The 24,775-nt window shown below is 43.7% G+C and overlaps 1 protein-coding gene across 2 annotated transcripts; it reads left to right on the forward strand.

Moving 5' to 3' along the window:
* Positions 1 to 522: 522 nt before the first annotated feature.
* bcl3 (BCL3 transcription coactivator) lies at positions 523 to 24,583 on the forward strand. Of its 2 annotated transcripts, XM_061222101.1 has the most exons (10): positions 523 to 653; positions 1,108 to 1,821; positions 3,146 to 3,275; positions 12,619 to 12,727; positions 18,804 to 19,005; positions 20,370 to 20,458; positions 20,660 to 20,737; positions 21,367 to 21,534; positions 22,369 to 22,489; positions 22,696 to 24,583. In XM_061222101.1, the coding sequence occupies exons 2-10, from the start codon at positions 1,143 to 1,145 to the stop codon at positions 23,154 to 23,156; spliced, it is 2,037 nt and encodes a 678-aa protein (XP_061078085.1). In that variant the 5' UTR covers positions 523 to 653; positions 1,108 to 1,142; the 3' UTR covers positions 23,157 to 24,583. The 2 variants fall into 2 exon arrangements, with proteins under 2 accessions (XP_061078085.1, XP_061078004.1); XM_061222020.1 differs by having other exon boundaries at positions 584 to 1,821.
* Positions 24,584 to 24,775: the final 192 nt, after the last annotated feature.

Below are 24,775 nucleotides of genomic sequence, written 5' to 3' on the forward strand. Positions count from 1 at the left end.
ATTGTCAGGAGGCAATATATAGTAGCATGCAAAATATAAACACACAAATATAAATTTTCCGTGAACATACAACACAAGTCCAGGCAATACAACGTCTCATTACTGAAAGCAATGAAGACGTGTCACAGACTTGAATAACGCTCGCTGTGCCGTTTCCGGGTCGTCGGTGGATCAAAACAATCAGGTTATTTGTTTTAGCAAATGTATGCCACTTATCCTTAAAATAGAAGTTAAAATCCCACGACAAACTCTACAGTTTGCTACCCATACATGCCCATACATAGCCTATAGCCTAAGCTACTAAAGTTCCGGAATGGTTATATTTTTTCGTCTCGCAAAAAAAGAAAGAAAAATATATATCCGGTATTTAAAAATCGTTATCTACATAACTATTACATAATTATTATCTAGTGTTTGTCTTTTCAGTCGTGTAGTGTAGTGTGTGCCAGAGAGAGACGGAGAGACCGTAGGAGAGAGAGCGAGCACGCGAGAGAGAGAGAGCGAGAGAGAGAGAGAGAGAGAGAGAGAGAGAGAGCTTATAGTGAAGGAGACCGACTGCTCAACTGCTCATTCTTCTTACACATAACGAAAGGACTGGTGTCTGTATTTTGCATTACTTTCAACTGGAATACGCTGGAGCGAACCCTACTCAGGTTAAACGTGATTTTGATTATATTGCGAGAACCATATTTCCTAGAGTAAATTCTTTATATTATACTTTGTTGTAGGCTACTGCTTTTTCACATTTATTTAGACTTTTTTTCTGTTCTGAAACTGATACTGAATGTTCAGTGTGTTAAGGCTACTCTGGGTTTGTCAGCAAATTGTTTTAACTCAACTTTCTAAATGAGTGCAATTGGGTAAAAATAGGAAGATCTCAAGGACCAAGAGAAGCCAGTGCTGGGATATGAGTGTGAATCCTATTTGAAATTATTATTTATTATTATTTATCTTTCTTTCAATTAGGCTATTGTTGAGTGAATATGGTTTATGGAAATTGATTTTTGGTCTATGGATGACTTTGGGAGGCATTCCCATTGTAAAAAAAGCTGATGCCCTCAAACATCAGGCAACTTTTTTTTAAAAAGTCGAATTACGACTTTGCAGGTGTCGCTCCTCCAAATCCTGTTGGACTGGAGATCATGACCACAAGCGGCCAGCAAACTGCTGCAGCAACAGGGCCACTAGACCTGCGGATTAATGGTCCACATGGAAAAGTTAGTGAGGAGACTGGAGTGAATCCTTCTGAATGTGGGACGGCCTCGTGCTGCAATGGTAACCCTATGGACAATGGCAAGGCGAAGGCTGAAGAAATGCTTGTTCACACACATGGGGGCCCTGGCCATAGCAATGGTACGAGACAAACAGGCACCGAGATTCAGCGTCCTTCTAGATCGGCAGCGGTGATGCCTACGCAGGAGAGGCCACTGAAAACGGATCTCAATCGGGAAAATACTGACTGTCTTAAGATGCTTGATCCTACGCCCCCTAGAACTTTACACTCAGTAAAATGTGAAAGAGACAGCAGTACTGCAGCCGCCTGCGATTCAAAGACGATGGACAAACCTGTCTCCAGGCTTCCGTTCAGAAAGCGTCGCTTTCCGGCGGGACAAGAAGCGTATGGCCAATCGCGGACGCCGTCTGGAAGTGAATGCCCTCGGACCGCCAAGAATACTCAAGAGGGGGGGAGCATTCCGGCAAAGTTATCGAAACGAAACGTGCAGGACAGTGTTGGTATCCGGCATCAGGTGCAACCGCTCTACACAAATGGTCAGGGAGACAGGGGACTGGCCATGGAACTGTATCAACCAACACCGTACAGTAAGTGAATATGCACCCACAAAGGCTGGGAGTGTTTCATAGCAATTCACCTCCATCCTGAGGCTCATGATGAAAAAGTGGTTTTGATGAAACTTTTTTTGTTTGTACCGCCAACAGAAATAATAATAATAATAATAATAATAATAATAATAATAATAATAATAATCATAATGGTGTTATTATTAATATTATTAATATTATTAGTAGTAGTATTATTCCTACTGCCATTTTCTTGTTTGTTGGTGATGCTGGAAATTGCCACCAATAAGCATTGAAAGGGACAGTGTTTTTAACTGGTTGAAAAAAAAGAAATTCAATGTTCACTCTTGGATTTACCAAAGATTGCACAGTCAGGGCAGGCCCCTTTGTATCTGTTTAGATATTGTGAAACATATGCATCGGTCTGTAGTAACTTGGGAATGAGATCCGAGTTCACTGATTTACTGAACGTTGCGACATGAAACGGGTCATCGTTTCGATTCACCAAATATTGTAGCTTCCAAAGGTTACTTCATCAGGCTGCTATCTCACTGTGTTTGGTACAAGTCCTCGCTTGTGGAGGTTACATTGTCACCTCTTGACTGTTGGGCAGCTCAAACTAGCTATCACTGTGCATTCACTGTTCATATGGCCTTTCATATTTTGAGGCCATCGCTAAAATCACTGTTTCTCTTTCAGCGCTTTTAGACATCACTTATTGGACATAGTGAGGCCATTATCAGCTAACGTGTAACTGGCAACATTGTTGTAACGTCTTAGCAAACTGCATGGTTTGGTTTGTGCGTTGTCCACTACCATTTCTAGTATGACAGTGAGACCCCAAGATAAGTGTCTCTTTAACTGATTCGTTTTTTGATCCGTTTTTTTCTGGTCACACAAGTGTCCAACAAACTTGGTAAAGGTTGTTCTACAGCCCTGCAATGATTTTGAAGTATTCAAACTTTGTGATGTACCATGGCAAGAGATTCAACAGTTATGAAATTATGAACAAATTTCTTAACTAGCAACTGCAACAGCCTCACTGTATTGATATTACATAACCCCTTTCCTTCATGAAAATAGATCACAGTGGCATTTGTTTCATAATTTTCTGATGGGTAGAACAGCTTACAACAGGTTCTTCATTTAACGGATGTTCATCAAATAAGTATTACGTAATTGCGATTGAATCTGGAGGCATTCACAAAATACCAATACTAATAACCTAATAATCAGTGTCTTTCTGAGATGTTGATAATGCACCAACAAAGTCACATTCCTGGGCATCTCTGCCTCATTGTGTGTTTGTGTTTGTGAATAAACTGACATGTGCATTTTTTATCAGTCCCTTATGCAGGTTATCCAGGCGTGATCTTCAACCTACCAGTCCCTGTATCTTTCCCCATCCGCCCAAAGGAAGAGCCGGGATACCTGTCCATAGATGCAGCAACATGGAAAGACGAGGACGGAGACACGTGAGTTTGGCTTTCCTGCTCCCCCAAGCCATTAAAACCATGAAAGCACAGCACACACATTAAAACCGAAATATGACATTGGAACACACCACCCTTTTAATACTTTAAAGAACAGAGTTAACTAAAATACATTTTAAAAAGTGCAGGTTGACTACAGTCTCTCTTTTTCAGAAGATTTATTTTCAAGTGATGTGTGGGTTTATTTGCAAAGCATGCTAGTGTGTGACTCTCATCATAACTAATAACAGCTACCCTAGCGACAATAACGCTAATCAAACGGAAACAAATCGGACTCAGTTGTAATACTCCATAGGATTTGGGTCCTGATGGGCTGGTAGCAATGTAGGGGGCTTCTTGGTGTAGAGCAGGGCTGCCCAACCCTGTTCCTGAAGATCTACCATCCTGTAGGTTTCCCCTCAAAACCCCAAAAGAGCACACTTTGTTCAAGTCTCCTTGAGGTCCCCTGCAGCTGCTAATTAGTAGAATCGGGGGTGCCAAATTAGGGTGAAACCCCACAGGATGGTAGATCTCCAGGAACAGAGAGAATGTGAAAATAGCAGTTGGTTTGCTTGTTTATGGTTCCCGTGAATCGTTCTCTTGAAATGCTAAGGGAGAGTTAACTTTCTGGGCTTCTACATTTTTAGATGAAAAAAAAAATGGGGGCATATGGGGGCTTGTGGTCTAAAGCCAGAAACACGCGTGAGAAAGTGCGAGTTTGCTGTATTCAAATTGTGGGTCTTAGGATATGTGGAGGGTGGTCGGGGGACAGAACTGGAGATGTATGTAAACCACATGTACCCACACTCTTCACAGACTTACATCCGCATGCAAATGCAGGCATGAATGTGAAACTTGCGCATGAATATGAATACGAATATGAAACCCTGTTGGCGCAGCAGATATTTGCCCTTGGCTTCACCATAATAAGACAAAAAAAAAAGAACAAATCCAAAAATGCAGTTGCTTGAACAACACTGACCTAAAAACTGTGCCAGAGCTGCCACAAAAACACAGAGGTGCCATTGCTGGTCCCATACAGGACCCGAATTTGGGACAAATGTTTCTGATAAATATTCTTATTTTCTCTCGGAAGCCTGTAACGTCTTCCTGATGGCAACAGTGCACATTCCCTATGCTGTGGATGGGAGGAGTCTTTGGAAATTGTAATACTTCAGTTCTTCAGACACGCTGCTGAGCTGGTGTGCTGTCCCAGGTCTTTTGTAAGCCATATTGACTATTCTCTGCAGCTCAATGATCACATTTTCCAAGCCACATGATGAGAGACCATCATGTTAAAAGATAAAGTGCTTTCAGTAAGGATGTTATGCTTCATTGCCAATATATTATGGCTTCTTCCAAAATTACTGAGCTTCGGTAGATGTTGTAATGTTCTGAACATTTCTTAAAAATGAAGTCAGTATAGAGTTTCCTTTTTTCCTTTCTTTGCATTGGGCATAGAGAATGCTCTGTTCTTAAAATGCCCAGAGATAACTGTTTGGACCCCCCCCAGTAAGATTTCACATTTTTCTGTCCCAGTTGTTATGCAGCGTTTTTTGTATTTCATTTTATTCACGGCCATTGCTCAAATTACAAATATGTACGACTTGCGTTGTGCTGAAAAACATCAGCGTCGCTGATGAAATGAAAAACGTACGCGGGAGAGCTGTGCGGCATGTGCACGGCCATTACCAGGAGCCGGTTACACGTACCGCCGGTTCAGTACTCAGACGGTGCTCGGTAAATAACAGTCTCCTTCTGCCGGGCTTAGGCCCGCTTTCCGCAGAGTGAAAATTCAGCGAGAGATTCCAGTATTGCGCGCTGCGGCCCCCCTCCCCCGGCCCCCCTGAGCGTATGTGCTGTTGCTCTTGCGTCATACGGGCACCGCTGCTTTCACTCGGCCCCGGTTCACAGCGTCTCTCAGCCGCTCAGTTTCGGGAAAACCTGTGAGAGCGCAATCGGATGTGTGACTGTGGTTTTCTCAGGTGTCTCTCTCTCTCTCTCTCTCTCTCTCTCTCTCTTCTTCGGTTGTTGTTTTAAATGAATGAGCGCAAAACCCAAACATCCGCTCCTCACTTCCTCCCTTACCGCTTTCTCTCTATCGCCTGTCCCCCATCTCCCTCGCTCGCTCTCTTTCTCTCTCTCTCTCTCTCTCTCTCTCTGGCATTTGTCTGCCCTTTTCTACTGTTGTGCATACAGTATGAGTAGGTCAAACATGGCTGCAGGTGCCATTGCTCTGTGTATGTATATATGCTGAAATAACCTTAGCTGCAAGGTCATTGGTGGGGTTTCCAACCCATGCATGTATAGGCATAGCCTTAGCAGTAAGGTAATTGGTGCACTGGATGTCTTGGGTACGGCAATGCACATAGCCAGTCAGGATGCCCGGCTCGTTAGCCTGCGAGCATGCTCAGTGCGCCGTTAGCGTGACACTCAGTGTCGGTGGAACACTAGGAATTCCCGGGCTCTGACTGAAACGGCGTGGCATGTCCGTTTGAGACGTAGCAGGTGATTGACTGGAAGCAGGAAGGAGCCAGCACCGGGCCCTCTCTCTCTCGCTCTCTCTCTCCGGCGGCTTTATTAGCGGGAGGCGATGCGTGAACAGACTGGCGGTGAAAGGGCTGCGCCCCTCCCAGCCCTGGCACGCGCTGGGGCAGATTTCTGGTAAGCGGTGCCGTTCCGCCTGGCCCTGAGAGCGCTCTACTTCACCCTCTCTCACCTCGACCGCATGGGATACGTAGCCTCACGCACGATTACCCCCCCACCCCACCCCACCCCCCACCGTGAAACAGGATGCCGCGTATACGCCAGTGTTCTCTCTCCCACCCCAGGGCTCCTGCGTCAGCCAGCTGGGGTTATCTGGCACTGCGGTCACACCGCTTCCAGGAACAGGAGAGCAGCGAGAGTTTCATGTTGAGAGAGACAGAGAGAAAAGGAGAAAAGAGAGAGAGAGAGAGAAAGAGAATAAAGACAGAGCCTTTGAGATGTTACTCAGCGATGAGGTGCTGCAGTTGGACCTCACAGTGGCTGCACTCAATTCAAAACAGAGCCACCATCATAATGTCACTGCAGCATTCATCCACATTGTAATAGCAATAATTAATAACCGGCACCTTGATGCCATAAGTCACTGTATGTCTGTGTTATAGCTTTGAGGTTTCTGACAATCAAATGCACAGCACATCATTACTTGCAGGAAGTATTCCTTTTCTCTCACATAGTTTTTTCAGTTCTGAACTGAATCCTTGGTCTATTCCTGTTATTTAGCGTCGATGACCAAACAGACATCTGGTACAGTAGTCAGGTGCTTTTACAGTTTTTCCCTTTCCATTTTGAGGAGAAAAAAAAAATCTGTTCTCAGTTTCCTTATCCACTGGTGACTTGCAAGAAGGGAAGCACGTGTTCACACAGTGCCTGAACTACAGCTGCTGAGAAATACAGTACTGATGGTTTCCCCACACTCACACATCCTCGTAAAGCAGTTGAGTTCACTTTACACGCGCTGCTATCTCTGCAGAAGAGCTCTTTAACAACAATTGACGTTTTTGATTTTTTTAAGTTACCCTCTGATTTCCACATTTCTTGTCCTTATGAAGCCTACAGTGGCCATAAGTTCATTTGTTCATTTGTTTTATTTCCTTTTTATATGTTTTCAATTGGCCTGGGTAGTTTTTTTTTGTGCAATGAAGGATAGTTTAGATATTTACTTAGTATCTGATGACCAGCTGGCATTACAATGGCTGAGATAGGGGCATTACAGTGTAAAAGCATCAGCTAAATAACAAATTAGTATTATTAGTATTAACTCCAAAGCAGCCTATAGTTACAGTGTGCCTGTGTACATGTACAATTCAGTCCGTAAGTATTTGGACAGTGGTATTTGGACATTTTCTGTTCTTTTGGCTCTGTACTCCAGCACATTGGATTTGAAAGGAAACAATGTTAAAGTGCAGACTTTTAATATGAGGGTATTTACATGCATATCAGCTAATGAGTGAAGGAATTGCATCCCTTTTTATAGATACCCCCCATTTTAGGAGACCAAAATAATTGGAAGCTTGGCTTCTTCACTATTTCTAATTAGTCAGGTGTATTCATTCACTTCCTTGGTGCAGGTAAAATAAATGTTTCAGTATCTACTTTAATTCTAGGCTTTTGATTGCCTTTGGAGTCTGTTATTTGCATTTGTCAACATGAGAATTGTGCCAATGAAAGTAAAGGAAGCCATTATGAGGCTGAGAAATAATAATCAAAAAAACAATAGGCTTACTAAATAAAACAGTTTTAAACATTATTAGGAAGAAAGATAACATTCCATGTTAGGGATCATTGCCTTGCTGTGGGATGAAGCAGCCATACATACCCCAAGCTACAGTATATCACCACCATGTTTCACAGATGAGGGGGTTGCTTTGGTTCTTGGGCATTTCCTTTTAGCCTTCACACTTTGCTCGTCATCACTCTGATACAAATCAACCATGGTCTCATCTCTCCACAAGACCTTTTTCCAGAACTCTGCATAACCTTTTCGGTATTACTTATCAAGCTGTTGCCTGACTGTCCTTTTTATGCAGCTAAAGAGTGTAGCCTCTGTAGATCTGTTTGTGAAGTTAGAGTAGCCACTAACACATCCGCACATGCCACCTGAAGTGTGTTTCTGATCTGTCAGACAGGTGTTTGGGTTTTTTTTATGATAGAAATTATTTGGTCATCAACTGTAGAGGTCTTCCTTGGCCTACCAGTCCTGTTGCGATTGCAAAGCAAACCAGTGCTCTCTTTCTGTTTATAGATGTTCCAAACAGTTGTTGTTTGGCCTGTGTCTCTGCCTGTTTTTTATTCCCCAGCCTCATAATGGCTTGCTTGACTGTCTTTCTCAGAACTGTTGTCCTTATGTTGGCAAATGCCACTAACAGACTCAAAAGCCTAGAATCAAGATTAGATACTGAACGTCCTCTTATACCTGCACTAAGGAAGTGATTGAATACACCTGACTAATCAGAAACAACTGAGAAGCCAACAGTCCAATTACATTTGCTCCCCTAAAATTGGGGGTGTCATTCCAACACAGATCACTGGATATGGATGTGAATACCCTCAGATTAAGAATGATAGTCTGCACTTTAACCTCATTTTCATTGTTTCATTTCACATTTGACGTGCTGGAGTTCAGAGCCAAAAGAACAGACTTACAGACTGTACTTACAGACTGCTCTGTATATACTGCCTTAATATTTTTTATTCAGTTGGCAGTATTTCCACTATGGCACATGCAACCTCAAACAACTGTCCTCAAGGAACACTAGCCCAAAATAAAAATAAAATGATATTTAAGCTTATAATTGTGAATCAATGCTGTAAAATATACTATTTATATGCACAGCCCCTGGACGAATCATGTTGCTGTACACGTACAAGCTTTCTTTGAACTGTACTTTCTTGCTTTAGTTGGCACAGGCGGACTGCAACCTAAGTAGTCAGTCTTCTGCGATGAGATGGGAGGGCCTTGATTCTATATCCGCCATACACTAGGCCTGGGGGCTGCTGAGCCACAGAGAACAGTGCTGCTGCCAAGATACTTAACTCCAGATGCATTGGTAAAGCAGGACTGGCAGCTTTAGTCGGACGTGTCACCTAACACGCAATGAGACTTTCTCTTTATCATTTCATTGTTCATTTGATCTTCATTTTGGCAGCTTGCCAATCATTCAGAGGCCACAGTCAATCTAACCACAGTGTGTTCTTTCCATTACATGAGAAATACGTTTAAGCAATTGTTCTTTTTTTCCCCATCACTTGCACAATCGTATGAGTATGGCTTTGGTGGTTTCTCAAACGCATGAAAAATGTTATGAAAGAGATGAGCAAAAAGTAAGGTTTGCTCAAACAATCTGCTCAATGTTAAGGTTAAAATACATTGTGGCGAGACTTAATCGGCTCTGTAGTTCAGTTTATTCATGTTCATTGTAATACTACAATAGGTAGGACTGCCAGTAGGGACATACAACATAGTTTTTTTTTTTTTTACTTGGATTTTATTAAACATTTTACAGACAAGAAAATTATGTTAGTACAATTGCCGACAGTTCGACATCTTGATCTTCCATGTTGTTAATATAAAGTACATATGGGATACAGTGTTTCTAGTTAGCACATTCTTATACATGACATAACATGCAGCCATACAGTATTTTTAACTGATGTGATGGTGCAGTTTAACTGATATAAGCACCATTAGGGTTTCCCACTGACTGGAAAGGCCTAATGGGCAAGCCTTTTTCATGGCAATATCAGCAGTATGGAAGCTTTAGGTGATGCATGATCACCATAGAACCACTAAGGCTAACAGGTGATGTAGAGAGTGAGGGAAGAAGAAATGTTCAATATCACCGCTTAGAAAACTGTCTACATTTACACTGTTACCAAAACTGTGTGTGTGCAAAATTTCTGTGCAAGTTATATTTTATGGGAAGCCTGTTCCTGTTACTGTAATACGTGTGTAAACTATGGCAGTGTCACTAAAGGTAAAAAAATGTTGATAAATACCAGTTCTCCTTTTTGGCCTCGTTCATCACTCAGGGGGATTAGTGGTGTGACTCTGTATCTGTTGCCTGAAGGTCAGGGAATGAACACATATTTCTGCTACAGTAACTCAGCTTTACATGGACCGAGGGTTTTCCCCTTCTTGTCTCTATTCTGTTTCCTCTGTGACTTTTACCTTCTGTTGTCCACACCTTCTCCAGTGGATCCGCTCTTCTGTCTGTAGCCTTCCAGTGCCTTCCAGCTAATCCTGCGTACGCATTAATGTTTCACCACCCGTGTTACCTGCTCTATTTCGTGTGTGAGTGTGTGTGTGTGTGTGTGTGTGTGTGTGTGTTCTGTGGTGGGTTTGCTTTTTGGGTTCAGGTTTACTGTGTGGGTGTGTTTGTGTGTGTGTGTTCTGTGGTGGGTTTTCTTCTTGTGTTCAGATTTACTGTGTGGATGTGTGTGTGTGTGTGTTTTGTGGTGGGTTTTATTTTTGTGTTCAGGTTTACTGTGTGGGGGTGTGGGGTTGTTGCATGGGGTCTTCAGTAAGGATGTGACTCTTGCTCTTGCTCTCTCTCACTTTCTCCCTCTCACTTTCTCCCTTGCTCTTTCTCACTCTCTCTCTGTCTCTCTCTGTCTCTCTGTTTCGCTCTCTCTATCTTCAGAAATAAAGGTACAGTTCAGGTACATTTTAAGGAACAAGTTTCCGAGAAAAAAAAGGTACAATTCAGTTATGTATTGCTGGCAAGGGGTACTATTGCATGTACCTCTAGGTGTAGGAAAATTCAGTTACAAGCAGTTGTACTTTTATAGGCACCTTTTTGTGTCTTTGTTCTGAGAGTGCCAACAACATTTACAGTATGTAAAAAAGGTACTAAAATGTGTATATGCAATGCTGTACAGGAGTACGAACCCACTAAATATATCTGAAAGCCGTCATGTTCAGGTGTTTCACCAATGTATGGCTTGCTATTTTCATTTTTCAGAATAAGCTATTCATTAGGGGTGCTAAGGAAATTAAGTAAAATGTTTTCTGCATTTTTAAATCTCTTGGCAGTGTTTTGGAAAATTCTGAAAGCCCTCGTATGCCAGTTTTTTGACCAATTTATGGCTTACTTCCTTCCTTTTTCAGAATAGACTTTTCTTTAGAAGAGCGAAGCAAGAAACAGCGAACACGCAGAAAAGCCCCTGCAGAAGAAGCCGCAATAATAATGATTATTATTCAAAACAGAAAGAACCACACTGTTGTCCCTGAATACAGGAAATGACATCAAACTGGGCCGGCTGTTACTGGAAGCTGGCTTAGAAAAAAAAAGTTAGCAAAATGTTCATAAGAATCTCCCCTTTTCTCCTGTGTTCCAACTTTTACCTCTGTTTCACTTAACATGAGAGCATGAGGTGAGATGAGATGAGATAACAAAAAAGGAGAGAGATTGGGGTTAAGATTCATTTTCCTCGACTTTGATGTAACGATTGCATGCATGGATAGAAGCTAATGCTGAGTCATACAGGTCAAACTGTCAGCCGTGTGGCAGAATTGGAGCATAGGTCAGGTGGTCTGCCAATGAGTCAGTCTATTGGTCAGGTTGGCGCATCAGCAAGTTACTCTGTCTGTCTAGGGCAATTAGTGTGTCAGCACACTAATTGCCCAAAAAATGTAGCTATGTTTCCCGTACTGTGGAACTAGTTATTCCTTTGAGAATTATATTGTCTTTAGACAGGTACATGCATTTACAGCTTCCTCGATGTATGCTTGCTAAATTGCCTCATTGACTTGCAGCGTGAAAGTCATACGGCTGTGCTGGCACCTATTGTTCAAGAAGCTCCATGTCAGCAGTGTCTGTTTCAATTTTAAAAAATCTCTCAAATCTATTGGTGCATACTTTGGTTCAGAACCTAGACAGTGTCAATTTCAAGGTGGACATTCCTTTATATTTGTAGTTTTTTATGCAGTACTGGACCTACATAGCACCAGCCTGGACTGCTCTGTACTATAAAGTGTGGTGCATTTTGGGGAATGTGCAGGTTGTGTATTAACCTAATTTGTTGTTTGTAAAAGTTAAGTTGTGGAAACTGGTTGGACTGAAATCGGGATAGTCCTGTGCTATGAAAGTAACAGATGCAGTGGCAAATATTAACATGATAATACATTCAAACCAAGCAAAAAACCGTCTTTGAAACAGAAGGATATTCCATGTCTACCCACAGATCCGTACACAGTGTGCACTGGACTTACTTCAAACTTTGAGGCTCTTATGTTAGTGAATATCATACTCTGTGTTTGCATATTGGAGGTGAGGGAACCTTGAGACAGAATGCTATCGCAATACTTTTTTCAGTAATGCAGTATTGTTTCAGCAGCACCAAGTATCAATATGTAAATATATATTTTATAATGCAGTTATTGTTGTGCTATGGTTTTAATGCATCTCTAACTATTCTGCTTCCTGGCAGTTTGGCATTTTGCCAGTTTCTGGCTGTTACATTTGTTTGATAGCACAGGTGTACATACATAGAATTGTAAGATTCTTTGCAGACCTTTTCCATATTTCTACATGCATCTCTGAACCGAGAACCCCCCCATTCCCCCCTCCCCCCCTCAGTCTATGCCTCCTATTGTGACTGCACGTTGCAGTCTGAAGTATTAAAGGACATTATAGTTCTTGTTGAGTGAGTGTTGTTATTGTTGTCCAATATGTGCTTGTCGGGTACTCTTTCCAAGTACATTGTGATTATACATTTTGTTTCACTAGTTTTTTGTATTAAAGTGTGTCATAACTTTGTGCATCCAGTGTGTATAAGTGTTTGTGTTTTGTTGTTCCAGGGCACTCCACATTGCAGTGGTACAGGGACAGGAAGCTCTAGTTCACAGATTGATCCACACGCTGATCCAGGCTCACAAAGACTTGGACATATACAATTACCTGAGACAGGTGAGAGCCTTGCACGCACACACAAACCCACGCACACCAGAAACAGAAACTCATGCATGGTGAAATAGTTGCAGAAACATTGTCAGACCATTGCTGAGACCTTATGACACAACCAAAGGGGCAAACACAAAATTCTGAATGTAAAATCATTACTATATGAAATCACAAATCATTATGTGGAAGGACCTGAGGCGAGCAGTTCGTAGACCGGCACGGGCGTGGCCAAGGCGCGACATCTCTTGGCCCAAGGCCAAGAGCCGGGCATGCGGCTCAGCGGAGAGATCTCCCCCATCCCCGCTCGTCCCTTCCTGCTGCCCTTTCAGAGGGGGGAATGGGCAGAGGGGGGAATTTCTCCCTCCTGCCTGACAGGGACGCCGCTGGAACCTGCAGCCGCTCGGCGTGTAACAGCGCAGCTGACAGCAGGCACCATGGGGGGTGCAGGGAAACAGGGTCGGGCACAGGGGCAGGGTGCAGGGAAACAGGGTCGGGCACAGCGGCAGGGTGCAGGGAAACAGGGTCGGGCACAGGGGCAGGGTGCAGGGAAACAGGGTCGGGCACAGCAGCAGGGTGCAGGGAAACAGGGTCGGGCACAGAGGCAGGGTGCAGGGAAACAGGGTCGGGCACAGGGGCAGGGTGCAGGGAAACAGGGTCGGGCACAGCAGCAGGGTGCAGGGAAACAGGGTCGGGCACAGCAGCAGGGTGCAGGGAAACAGGATCGGGCACAGAGGCAGGGTGCAGGAAAACAGGGTCGGGCACAGCAGCAGGGTGCAGGCAAACAGGGTCAGGAACAGATGCAGGGTGCAGGGAAACAGGGTCGGGCACAGCAGCAGGGTGCAGGGAAACAGGGTCGGGCACAGGGGCAGGGTGCAGGGAAACAGGGTCGGGCACAGCAGCAGGGTGCAGGGAAACAGGGTCGGGCACAGCAGCAGGGTGCAGGGAAACAGGGTCGGGCACAGAGGCAGGGTGCAGGAAAACAGGGTCGGGCACAGCAGCAGGGTGCAGGCAAACAGGGTCGGGCACAGCAGCAGGGTGCAGGGAAACAGGGTCGGGCACAGCAGCAGGGTGCAGGGAAACAGGGTCGGGCACAGCAGCAGGGTGCAGGGAAACAGGGTTGGGCACAGCAGCAGGGTGCAGGGAAACAGGGTCGGGCACAGCAGCAGGGTGCAGGGAAACAGGGTCGGGCACAGCAGCAGGGTGCAGGCAAACAGGGTCGGGCACAGCAGCAGGGTGCAGGAAAACAGGGTCGGGCACAGCAGCAGGGTGCAGGGAAACAGGGTCGGGCACAGGGGCAGGGTGCAGGGAAACAGGGTCGGGCACAGCAGCAGGGTGCAGGGAAACAGGGTCGGGCACAGCAGCAGGGTGCAGGGAAACAGGGTCGGGCACAGCAGCAGGGTGCAGGGAAACAGGGTCGGGCACAGCAGCAGGGTGCAGGGAAACAGGGTCGGGCACAGCAGCAGGGTGCAGGGAAACAGAGTCGGGCACAGAGGCAGGGTGCAGGGAAACAGGCCCGTTGTGCAGTATTCCTATCTCATGGTGCTGCAGCACACCTAGAGTGTCCCGTCCAGACTTTCACATTCTGTTTCTCCGCCTAGCCGCTGCAGTGCGAGCGACAGCCGCTTACCGCCAGCCGCATCGGCCTAACCAAACCCCAAAAATTACCCTGCTCTTGTTTTTATGAAAGAGACAGAGCAGTTACCAGAAGTAACATTTGGATTTGTTTTTTTCTCTTTGGCCTGTGTGATATCCTGTCTTCACCAGAGTGTTTCTTTTTTGTCCTTTTTTGAACTTTTCTTCCTTTCACACGATTGAGATTTATGAAATGTGCATCTGTGCAGTGGGGTAGTTTTTGGCTGTCACCCTTCCTTTTCTTCAGTTCCTAAGAACATCCTCTGGCAGTACAAAAACAATCCCAGCCAAGAGCTCAAGGGTAAAACATATATTTACTGCAAGTGAATGCAGGACACAAAGTTCAAGACAATACAAATGTTAGACCAAGCAAGGAACATAAATACGGCTTTACCTAAAGTATACTTTAAAGTATAATTGCCCATACATTTTTTCTTCAAACACAGCTTTCCAAATGAGTTATGAACCGTGTTTGGTAAGATAAATACACATTTATTTAATTCCATTTAACTGTGTTGTTATAATAATAATAATAATAATAATAATAATAATAATAATAATAATATTATTAATTACTCTATTTATATACCCCCTTTCAGACAATAAAATCATGTTCAAACTTATTTACAGAGAGAATCAAAAGTTCATTAAGAATTGAGGGAATATTTTTTTATTAATATAGGACCATGTAATACATTGCCTCTAATTCTAGTGTTTTGGAAAGTTTTACTCTGGCTACTGCCGGTTGTACTGTACTATTCCACTACAGGTTTCTGATGCCCGCTGTTGAAACTCCTACTCATAATGCGGCACAGATGAGCTCACGCAGAAATCCAACATGGCCACTTGATTTATCAGGAATTTTGATGATGCTGCTATCAGCTAATCATGTACTCTTGCTGGTTTCACTGTGAAAACACTTACAGTGTGCGTGCTTCAAGATCCTCATTCCGAGAAGTCACATGACAGCCCCCCCCTCCCCCCTCTAAAAAAAGTCGTTCAGAGGTTCAGAGGGTAGAATCAGGGACTTTCCCCTCTCTGTCTGTCTCTCTCTCTCTCTCTCTCTCTCTCACTCACTCTCTCTGCCACTTTAGCAACCTTCCAGCGCTAAAATAATGTGTTGGTACATTATTGTGTATATTAAACCCCTCGTCTGTAGAGATTTTAAAATGACCCAGTCACAGTGGGCATATTATCAATTAAATACTGGTGCAGCTGATAAAAAAAACAAAACATTATTTATCCTTGCATTTCATTGGAATGTGAGACTTGGGTCACGGTGCAGGGGAAAGGGACGGGATTTTCCCTTTGTAATCCGGTTCTCCCTCTCTTTCAGTCTCCATTATTCCCAGCCCTCCCTCCCCCCTGCCGTCCCCCCCTCCCTCCCCCAACCCCACATCATTCTCCTCCCTCCCCTTCTTATCGCTTTCGTTTACAAGCATTCAGCATTTCTTTGGGTTAGTCATTCTGGAATGATTTACAGGAAACCAGTTAGTTAGTTCAGTTTGCTTAGTTCCTACTAATATGGCATTAAATACCTCAGGAAGCCACTGCAAACATTGCGTGTTAGTGGACTGTACTATTGTGCAGTATATACTTTTATACAGGCAATTTCAGTATTGTGCGAGAGTAAATGTGATACTATGGCAGAGTATGGCAGTATTCCAGTGAGTTCTCCACAGAAAAATCCCCTTATTTGCTTGTTTTTTTTCATTGTGCTGCGTACTATGAAGTAGTGTGTGTGTGTGTGTGTGTGTGTGTGTGTGTGTGTGTGTGCAGGTACACACTGCATGCATGTGTTTATATCAGTATCTGAGTGTTATGTGTGTGTATGTGTGTGCATGAATGCGTGTGTTTATGTATGTGTGTGTGTGTGTGTGCGTGCGTACGTACGTGCATACGTACGTGCGCATACGTGTGTGTGACCATGAAACATGCAAACGCTGGGGTGAGTCAGAAGGGCTTCAGGGAAATAGGAGTGTTATTTTAACAGGAAGGGAGGGCCACTGGCATTGTGACACCAGAGGAATTTCAGAAACGTTCTCTTTCTCTTTATGCCACTTCATCATTGGCCTTTACAGGAATAGCACTCCTCCCCTACTCCCTCACCTGAGGCAGCGTCACATGCAGCTGCACCTGCACATTTTCATTCACAGAAAGGAGGAAGCACGTCTTTACTCAGATATTCACATGAGCTTTAGTTGTTTATTTTTGTACTTTCTCTCCAAAATAACATACTGTAGAATCTGAGCAATCACAGATTCTATGCTACTAAGTTTTTTGCAACAAAATGTTGAACATGAGAGGGCTTTCATGAGTATTATTATTATTATTATTATTATTATTATTATTATTTTCAAAACTTCTTTAAGCATCTGCAAGGGTTACTGCAATATAATTACACTTGAAAACTATTTTTTGTGCTAAATCAAGTATTTTAAAAGTGCTAAATCAAGCATTTTTAAAATGTGCAAAATGTCTTGGGAAATGTAAAATATGTACCCATTGTATTTCCCTTAACTGTGCCAGGCGATCTTCATTAGATTGTGAGTGATAATGCTGACAAATCACACTAAAACCTACACAAGGCACAATGCCTGTCTGCTGGGGCTGTAGTAGATCTTTGGTTCAACTTGTGCCTTAGCTATCACTATTATTATGAGTTATGAATTACTGAGAATCTTTATCATTGTTGTTCCAACTGCTGAACAGGTTCCAGGTAAAATAGCTCTGGGAAAAGGTTTGTTTGTGATTAGACGTGACCATGATGATTGTAGTTTTATTGAGTCTGTATGCATGTTCATTTGTGTGTACAGTGTGTGTGTGTATGTGCATGTCTGAGTGTATGTGTGAGTGTGCATGAATGCACATCTGTGTGCATTAGTGTGTGTGTGTGTGTGTGTATGTGTGTGTGAGTGTGCATGAATGGACATGTGTGTGTGTGTGGTGTGCATGAATGCATAAGCGTGTGTGTGTGAGTGTGCATTAATGGACATTGTGTGTGCATGTATATGTGCGTGTGCATGCGTGTGTGTGTGCATAAGCATGTGTGCGTGTGAATGTGTGTGAATGGGCATGTGTGTGCATATGTGTATGTGTGTGCTTTCATGCTTCCTCCTCACATGTATGCAGTGAATCGGTCATTGTGATAGTATTCATATCTGCTTTTCTCTACACTGAATCAATGTTATCTTATCTGAGGCCAGCCAATCAGACTGTTAGCGTTACACCTGGTATCTCCATGCCCTTGCTGTAGTGTTAATGCACAGTAATAATTTATGGTGTGTCATTTCACAGTGATCTCTATTTGAGTAGCATCAGTGTTCTGGCTGTAGTGTTAATGCACAGTCATAATTTATGGTGTGTCATTTTACAGTGATCTATATGTGAGTAGCGTCAGTGGTCCTTCTGGTGTCATTCTCTTGGTTACTCCCACTACTTCAATTCTCTTTCATTCAAATTCAGAGTTCAAATTCCATATTCCTTATCCATGTTTTATCGGATGGATTTCCAAAGCACTTACGGTCAAACACCTAAAATACTGGAATCCCCCCCCCACCCCCCCACCCCCCTTCACATTCTCTCTCTCTTCAATTGAGTTTAATTTCAATGAGCTTTATTGGTTTATTGGCTTAGCCATAAAGTTGTGTTGTGAAATAATTTAAATCAGAATATCAAGATGCATGTTCCCAAAGCAAATGTTTCTGAGCCATCCTGGAACATCCCCCCCATTAATCACTTAAAGAAGAGCATTAGCACATGGATAAATATGAAAACATATGGAGATCATTTACAAGATATCTCCATCTCTCTCCCTCCCTTTCTCTCTCTGTCTCTCTCTCACTCTCCCTCTTCCTCTCTCTCTCTCTCTCCCCCGCCCCCCTCTCTCTCAATCCAGTTCAGTTTGCTTTATTGGCATGACGTACGTTTCGGTATTGTTGAAGCTTACAACCTCATAAAAACATACATATAACATTGAACAATACTTAAAGGTACAATAAGTAATTTTGGACTTCTAATGGTCAAGAGAGGAATTGCAGCAAGAAATACGCTGAAACCACAACACGGTTTATCCCACTCCTTCTCTGTGAACACGCTGAAGTTGAAACGCCATTGGCTGTGGCAATTAGAACCAATTTACAGCTTGAATTATTGTACAGCTATAGATGTTTTGGTTCAGAGTGCCAGCCTGTCAACAGTATATTTTAAAACCTGAATTTAAGGACTATAAACATGTCAGTGAGCCTTTTTCAATGATAGGAAGGGATTTACAATGGTCTTGTAACAATGTTTTAACACAAAAATCTTACCGATTGTACCTTCAAACATTAAAACCGAATGAATAGTAGCCATACATTCCTCTGATTGGGGGCTTGAGTAAAAAGAATGGAAAAAATAAACTGATGAAAGCACATCTCTCTCTCTCTCTCTCTCTCTCTCTCTCTCTCAGACGCCGCTGCACCTGGCGGTGATCACTAACCAGGTGATCCTGGTGGAGGCTCTGCTCCAGGGCGGCTCAGACCCAGGGGTTCTGGACCGGCACGGACAGACGGCGGTCCACCTGTGCTGCGAGCACGGCCTGACCCTGTGCCTGGAGCGCGTGCTGTCCCACCCCTCCCCCCTGCCCTGCCTGGAGGCCCGCAACTACGAGGGTGAGCCCCGCCGGCCCGACACCCGGAGCTTCGGCCTCATGACGCCCAGGGCGAGGTCACGCTGGCCCTGGGGCCGTCTCTCAGGGAGAGGGGCTGTAGGGCATGCTGGTTCAGGGAGAGATGGCCTTTAAGAAGCATGGCCGGCCTGGTGTTTAATTCTTTAACAGGAGCCAAAATGTTTGCTGGGGCCAGAGGACAGCAGTTTAGGTGGAAGTGAGCCTGAGGTCAGCTGCAGCACTTCCCCTGATCATGGCCATCATCTTCGTTTATAATTGGCTAGAACATCTACCACGGAAGTAGGGCATTAGTCAGCAGTTTGTCCCTGTCTCATTGCTCGATAGTAACATCATACATGTGTGTCAAGGGCTATTTGTTCGTCAAGCATTTGTTTGTCAAGCAAATATATAATGTATTAATAATAGTACACAAACCGCTTTATAGTGACGCATCAAACACCACCAATGTGTAGCACTGCCTGGGTGATGCACAGCAGCCATTTTACACCAGACATCAGCTGAGGTGGAGGGGAGTGAACAATTTTTTGACAGTTGAATCAGGGGATGATGAGGTGGCAGGTTGAGAAAGCCAGATTGAGAGTTTATCCAGGACACTGGGGAACCCCTGGTCTTTGCAGTAAGTGTCATGGGATCTTTAATAAATACAATGTGTCAGTAGCTCATCTTCTGGAGGGCAACTTCTCCTACAGCACAGTACTGTGGCTTTTTACTTTACCAGAGAAGTTTGCCCCCTACTGGCTCGCCAAGAGCACTTCTAGCAGCAACTTAGCAGGTCACCCATCCAAGTACTAACCAAGCCCAGCTTCAGCCATTCAGCAGGAGTAGGATACATGGTGGTATGTTACATGAATAAGGCATAAAGTGCCAGTGTATTGTAGTGAAGCTTATTTTGTAAATACATTTTTATATACAATGCCTGGTTTCTACTTTCTTGAGCTTGAGGGGGTTTATACAAGCGGCTGCTGGTCTCCCACATGAAACAGATCACACAGTATATATGACCCCCCCCCCCCCCCCCCCCTCCTCCTCTCTGAGCTTGTTTTCGTGCCACAATATAATGATATAATTTACTACTGTGGGGCGGCCTGTAGCGTAGTGGTTAAGGTAAATGACTGGGACACACAAGGTCGGTGGTTCTAATCCCAGTGTAGCCACAATAAGATCCGCACAGCCGTTGGGCCCTTGAGCAAGGCCCTTAACCCTGCACTGCTCCAGGGGCGGATTGTCTCCTGCTTAACCTAATCAACTGTACGTCGCTCTAGATAAGATGCCAATAATGTAATGTAGTGAAAACCGTCTTGTGAATATTCCTGTCAGTAATGTAATTGTGTTTGTCGCCCCCTGCAGGTTTGACCCCTCTCCACCTGGCTGTTCAGAACGGGAACAAGAATCTGGTCAAGCTGTTGCTTAACAGCAGGGCTGACATCGATGCTGTGGTCAGTCTCTTACTCCTCCCTCCCTCCCTCCCTCCATTCCTACTGTAGTACTCACAAGCTTCCTGTGTTTCAGGAATGTTTCCTGTTTCCTTACTTTCTAAAAAATGTTTTCCCTGTTTCATTTTTTTAATGCTATTTCTGCATAAAGGCTGAAGCAGCTAACAAACTTAAACCCAAGCTTCCCCCCCCCTCTCCCTTAAGGACATAAAGAGTGGTCGCAGCCCCCTGGTTCACGCCGTGGAGAATAAGAACATAGAGATGGTCAACTTCCTCATCGAGGTGAGGCCGCGTTACCAGAGATACATTCTGCCCGTGCACGTGTGTGCATGTGCGCCCCAGACCTCGGTCAAATGCCTAATTGTTTCAGATTCTAATATTTTTCTACACTTTACTGAGCTTGTCTAGTGTATTGTCTAGTGTATTGTCTAGTCTGACCCACCGCTGCTTGATCCCTGCCCCTTCCTTCTCTCTGCTCAGGGCTAGTACCAAATCCCATAGACTCAGTGTGTCATTTCTCTTCACAAAGTGGCTGAACTGATTCATACAAGCTTCCATTTATATCAGTATTTAGATAATTATAATGTAGTAAAGCAGTAAGCAATGCTAAGCATAGTGCAAATCTGTTTTTTGCAATTGCTGTTATGACTGCAGTATGTAGGACCTTTTGTTTTTATACACACACATACTTATGTGTATGTATATCCAAAATTCACACACACACGCGCACACACATACAAATGCTAGAATACAGTACCCCGCAGTACCACACTGTACTGTGTCTTTTCTAGTCTTTAACAGCGTAATTTTCATCTGCGTAATTTTCATCTGCTTGACTCACGCTGTCAGCGTGAAGTGAGATGTGTCCAGGCTGTTTAACCACGTCGTTCTCTCTCTCGCGGCTTCCTCAGAACCGCTGCAATGTAAACGCACAGTCCTACAGCGGGAACACAGCTCTGCACAGCGCCTGTGGCCGCGGCCAGGTGGAGGTGGTCCGGGTCCTTCTCAGGAACGGGGCCGACAGCAGTCTGAAGAACTACCACAACGACACCGCCCTCATGGTGGCCAAGAACAAGAAGGTAACCTAGCCGGAGGGTGTCTGGGATGGGTGACTGGTGGGTTTTAGGACTCAGACCACAACAGACTTCTGGTAGACTGCAGGGTTGGGTTCAATTGCATTATCATTTTGGCCAATTATAAGAAAGAGAGAAAAAATCAATTCAGTTAATGAATTGAAAAGTTTCCATACCATTTTATGAGTTTTTCTTTTTCAACAAATTTGTGGGTTCCTGAATTGAACAAGTTGAAATGGAAGCGACTCCAACCCTGGGAAGGGACTCCATCCCTTGGGGAAAAGGGGATCAGGAAATAAATTGGACATGTTCATTAGGATAATTTACCATGCCTGGAGTAGTTCATTTGAGTCACTTTTTGTGACATTGCTGCTGAATGCAAGAATGGGAAACATCCTTGTCTGCAGAATTGACACATGTACTATATTACATTACATGTCATTTGGCTGACACTTTTATCCAAAGCAACTTACAGTTGATTAGACTAAGCAAGAGACAATCCTTGGGGGCCCCAATCATGTACCTTAATCTACAGGCCGCCTTATTCCTAAATTAGGCACCTGGAAACTATCAAAATGATCATTCATCTGTTGAGAAAAAACACAACACATACACTTTGTTCTCTTTATTTCTGTAGTGGTAGTCAGTCTTTCCAAGATATTTTTATTTATTTTGTAAACACTTCCCTCTAGCGGTTGCAACATGCAACTTTTTTCTGTCAGTATGACTGGCTAGTGCAATTAAAAGGAAATTACCTACTCTTTCCCTTGCAATACCATAAGTGGGTAGTGTGTCCAATCAGCCAGTTTGATGACAGAATCCTTCTTTTTCCCTCCTCAGGTAACAGATGTACTGCGTGGGAAAGGGTCACGAAGCCAGAACCCCAAACCACTGGACAAGTCCTGTGAGCCCTCCTCCCCACACAGATGTACACCACTGTCTCAACAACTTAGTCCGAATGGTGAGTATAGCATTCTTATACTTGTGTAATCATGCTCACGTTCATCAGAAACACCGGTGTACACCAGGCTTTTAACAAGCTGTGACTTCATAAACATATTGTCTTGTAGAGATAAATACAATGTAGTTTCACCTTCCACAAAGTTCTTGTGATGTGTGGAAAGTTGGATTTTGTTTTCATTTCGCCTAATCAAACCCTTCTCTTAGGAACTCCAGTTCAATCTCCTATCCACACCCACCATCGCTCCCCATTGGCCACCCACAGTGCATCCCACTCTCCAAGTGGTGCTCTGCCCAATCATTGTCCTTTCACACAATCAACCGAGAGACAGTCGGGCGAAATAGAACAACAGCAACACCTGCAGCTTCTGGTTGTGCACCCAACCATGCTAGGAGACATGCTCTTCCCAATCCGGCCTGTTGCACCAGGGTGTGGCTACCAGTCTTCCATGCGAGATTGTAACATGCGTGCAATTATTCCCAGTTTCAGTCCCTATCATCCCCAGGGCGTTCCAAGAACAAACCCTAATGCCCCAGCCAGCCTCCCCTACCCAGCCAGCCATAGCCTACCATTTTTCCATGGCCAATCACGTCCATCCAGCCACAGCAGTGACCAATCAGATGCATCTACTATGAGCATTAGCAGTGAGGGGAAAGGTGAAAGTTGACCGTGGTAAGATTAAAAGTTGACAGGAGATTTAATCCACTCACTTACCTCAGTTTTATGGAGTTTAGGAATGTGGCACTGCAAACACATTTTTTTCTTTTGCACTGTTAGCTGCTTAGAGACAGGAAGGATTTGATTTTAAAGGTACAATAAGTAAGACTTTTGTGTTAAAACATTGTCAAAGACCATTGTAAAACCCTTCCTATCATTGAAAAAGGCTCACTGACATGTTGACTCACCCTATGCCTGTGTTTATAGTCCTTAAATTCGGGTTTCAAAATATACAGTTGACGGACCAACACTCTGTACAAAAAATATTGTATAGCTGTACAATAATTCATTGGTCGAAAATTGGTTCTAATTGCCACAGCCAATGGCGTAGGGGGGTTTTAACATCAGCACGTTCACAGAGAAGGGGGAGGGATAAACAGTGTTGTGGTTTGAAGGTGTTTGTTCCTGCATTTCCTCTCTTGACCGTTAGAAGTCTGAAATTACCTATTGTACCTTTAAAAAATAACTGTGATGTCATGAGTGAATACCAGACAGGATTTGGGGGAATAGCATCAGTATTGAAGGATTTACCACTGAAGAGATGTTCCTAAATCGAACATGTCTGCATTGGCTACAGTTATATCACATGTGATTTAGGCTAAATGTAAGGCCGCTTTCCTGCCAAAAGCCAAGTTTGGCCGGCTCACGTGGGGCAGCAATAATTGGCTCGCTGCTCCAGAGGGAGGGACTTGGCAGGGTTATTAGATCGCCGCACAATAAGCACCTCGGGCGCCTCGGAATCACGGCATCGAGCACGAGACGGCTTGAAGAAGGCGTGTCGCTCTCATTCGGGCCGCCGAGGGACGGGGTACGGGCGGTACATCTAATACGACTACCTCCAATTGAATCAGACGAGGTACAATTGGCTACCAAATTGGGAGAAAAAGGGAAAAATCTGGAAAAATTGTATTCAAAAAAAAAAAAAAAATGTAAGGCCGCTTTATGTCCACTGTATGTACTGTATATTTTCGCATGTTTCCCTGTATTTATTTCCAGGTCCTCAAATGTTCGTATTTCCTGTTTAATGTAAGCTTGGATTTAAAAAAAAAAACCCAAAAAACAATGGTTTTGGCAGCCCACATGATAAAAAAAAGCTTTGCACTGTGTATGTGTACAGAATGCTACATGAGTTGAAACAAACCTTCTATAAAGCCTTATAATTATCTATTAAAATGTATTGATCAGAACTAGGGTTCTCTTATTTATTTCTATACCAAATTCCAAAATTATTACTATTTTTTATTATTATATTGTATTTCATGCATTTGTGTCTATGCATTGATTGTGTCGGTAAAGGTTGTAGCTAAAGTTGTGACTGTATGTGAATATGTGTATATTCAAAATGACTTGAGAATAAATATTTTTTCTACATAAAAATGGGTTTATTGCAATGACTGGGATTTCATTATGTATGTGTCAATCTCCCTCTCAAATGTGACAAATGGTATGTATTTGTATAGTGCATTTCCATTTCTTTCTCACGTTTTAAAAGCAATCGTAATATTTGTGGAGGTAAGATTCACAACCGGAAACATCCTAACTTCAGTGCTGCTGTGTGACCTGAGCAAC

The sequence above is a fragment of the Conger conger genome, chromosome 1 (assembly GCF_963514075.1).
Source record: "Conger conger chromosome 1, fConCon1.1, whole genome shotgun sequence".
Taxonomy (NCBI): Eukaryota; Metazoa; Chordata; class Actinopteri; order Anguilliformes; family Congridae; genus Conger; species Conger conger.

What these genes read in the sequence shown, in the direction of transcription:
- bcl3 (XM_061222020.1), top strand. Translation starts at nt 1,053, where the DNA reads ATGCCCTCAAACATCAGGCAACTTTTTTTTAAAAAGTCGAATTACGAC. An exon ending in TATACAATTACCTGAGACAG is followed by an intron (nt 12,728 to 18,803) that starts GTGAGAGCCTTG and finishes TCTCTCTCTCAG; the next exon opens with ACGCCGCTGCACCTGGCGGT. An exon ending in TGGTGGCCAAGAACAAGAAG is followed by an intron (nt 21,535 to 22,368) that starts GTAACCTAGCCG and finishes TTCCCTCCTCAG; the next exon opens with GTAACAGATGTACTGCGTGG.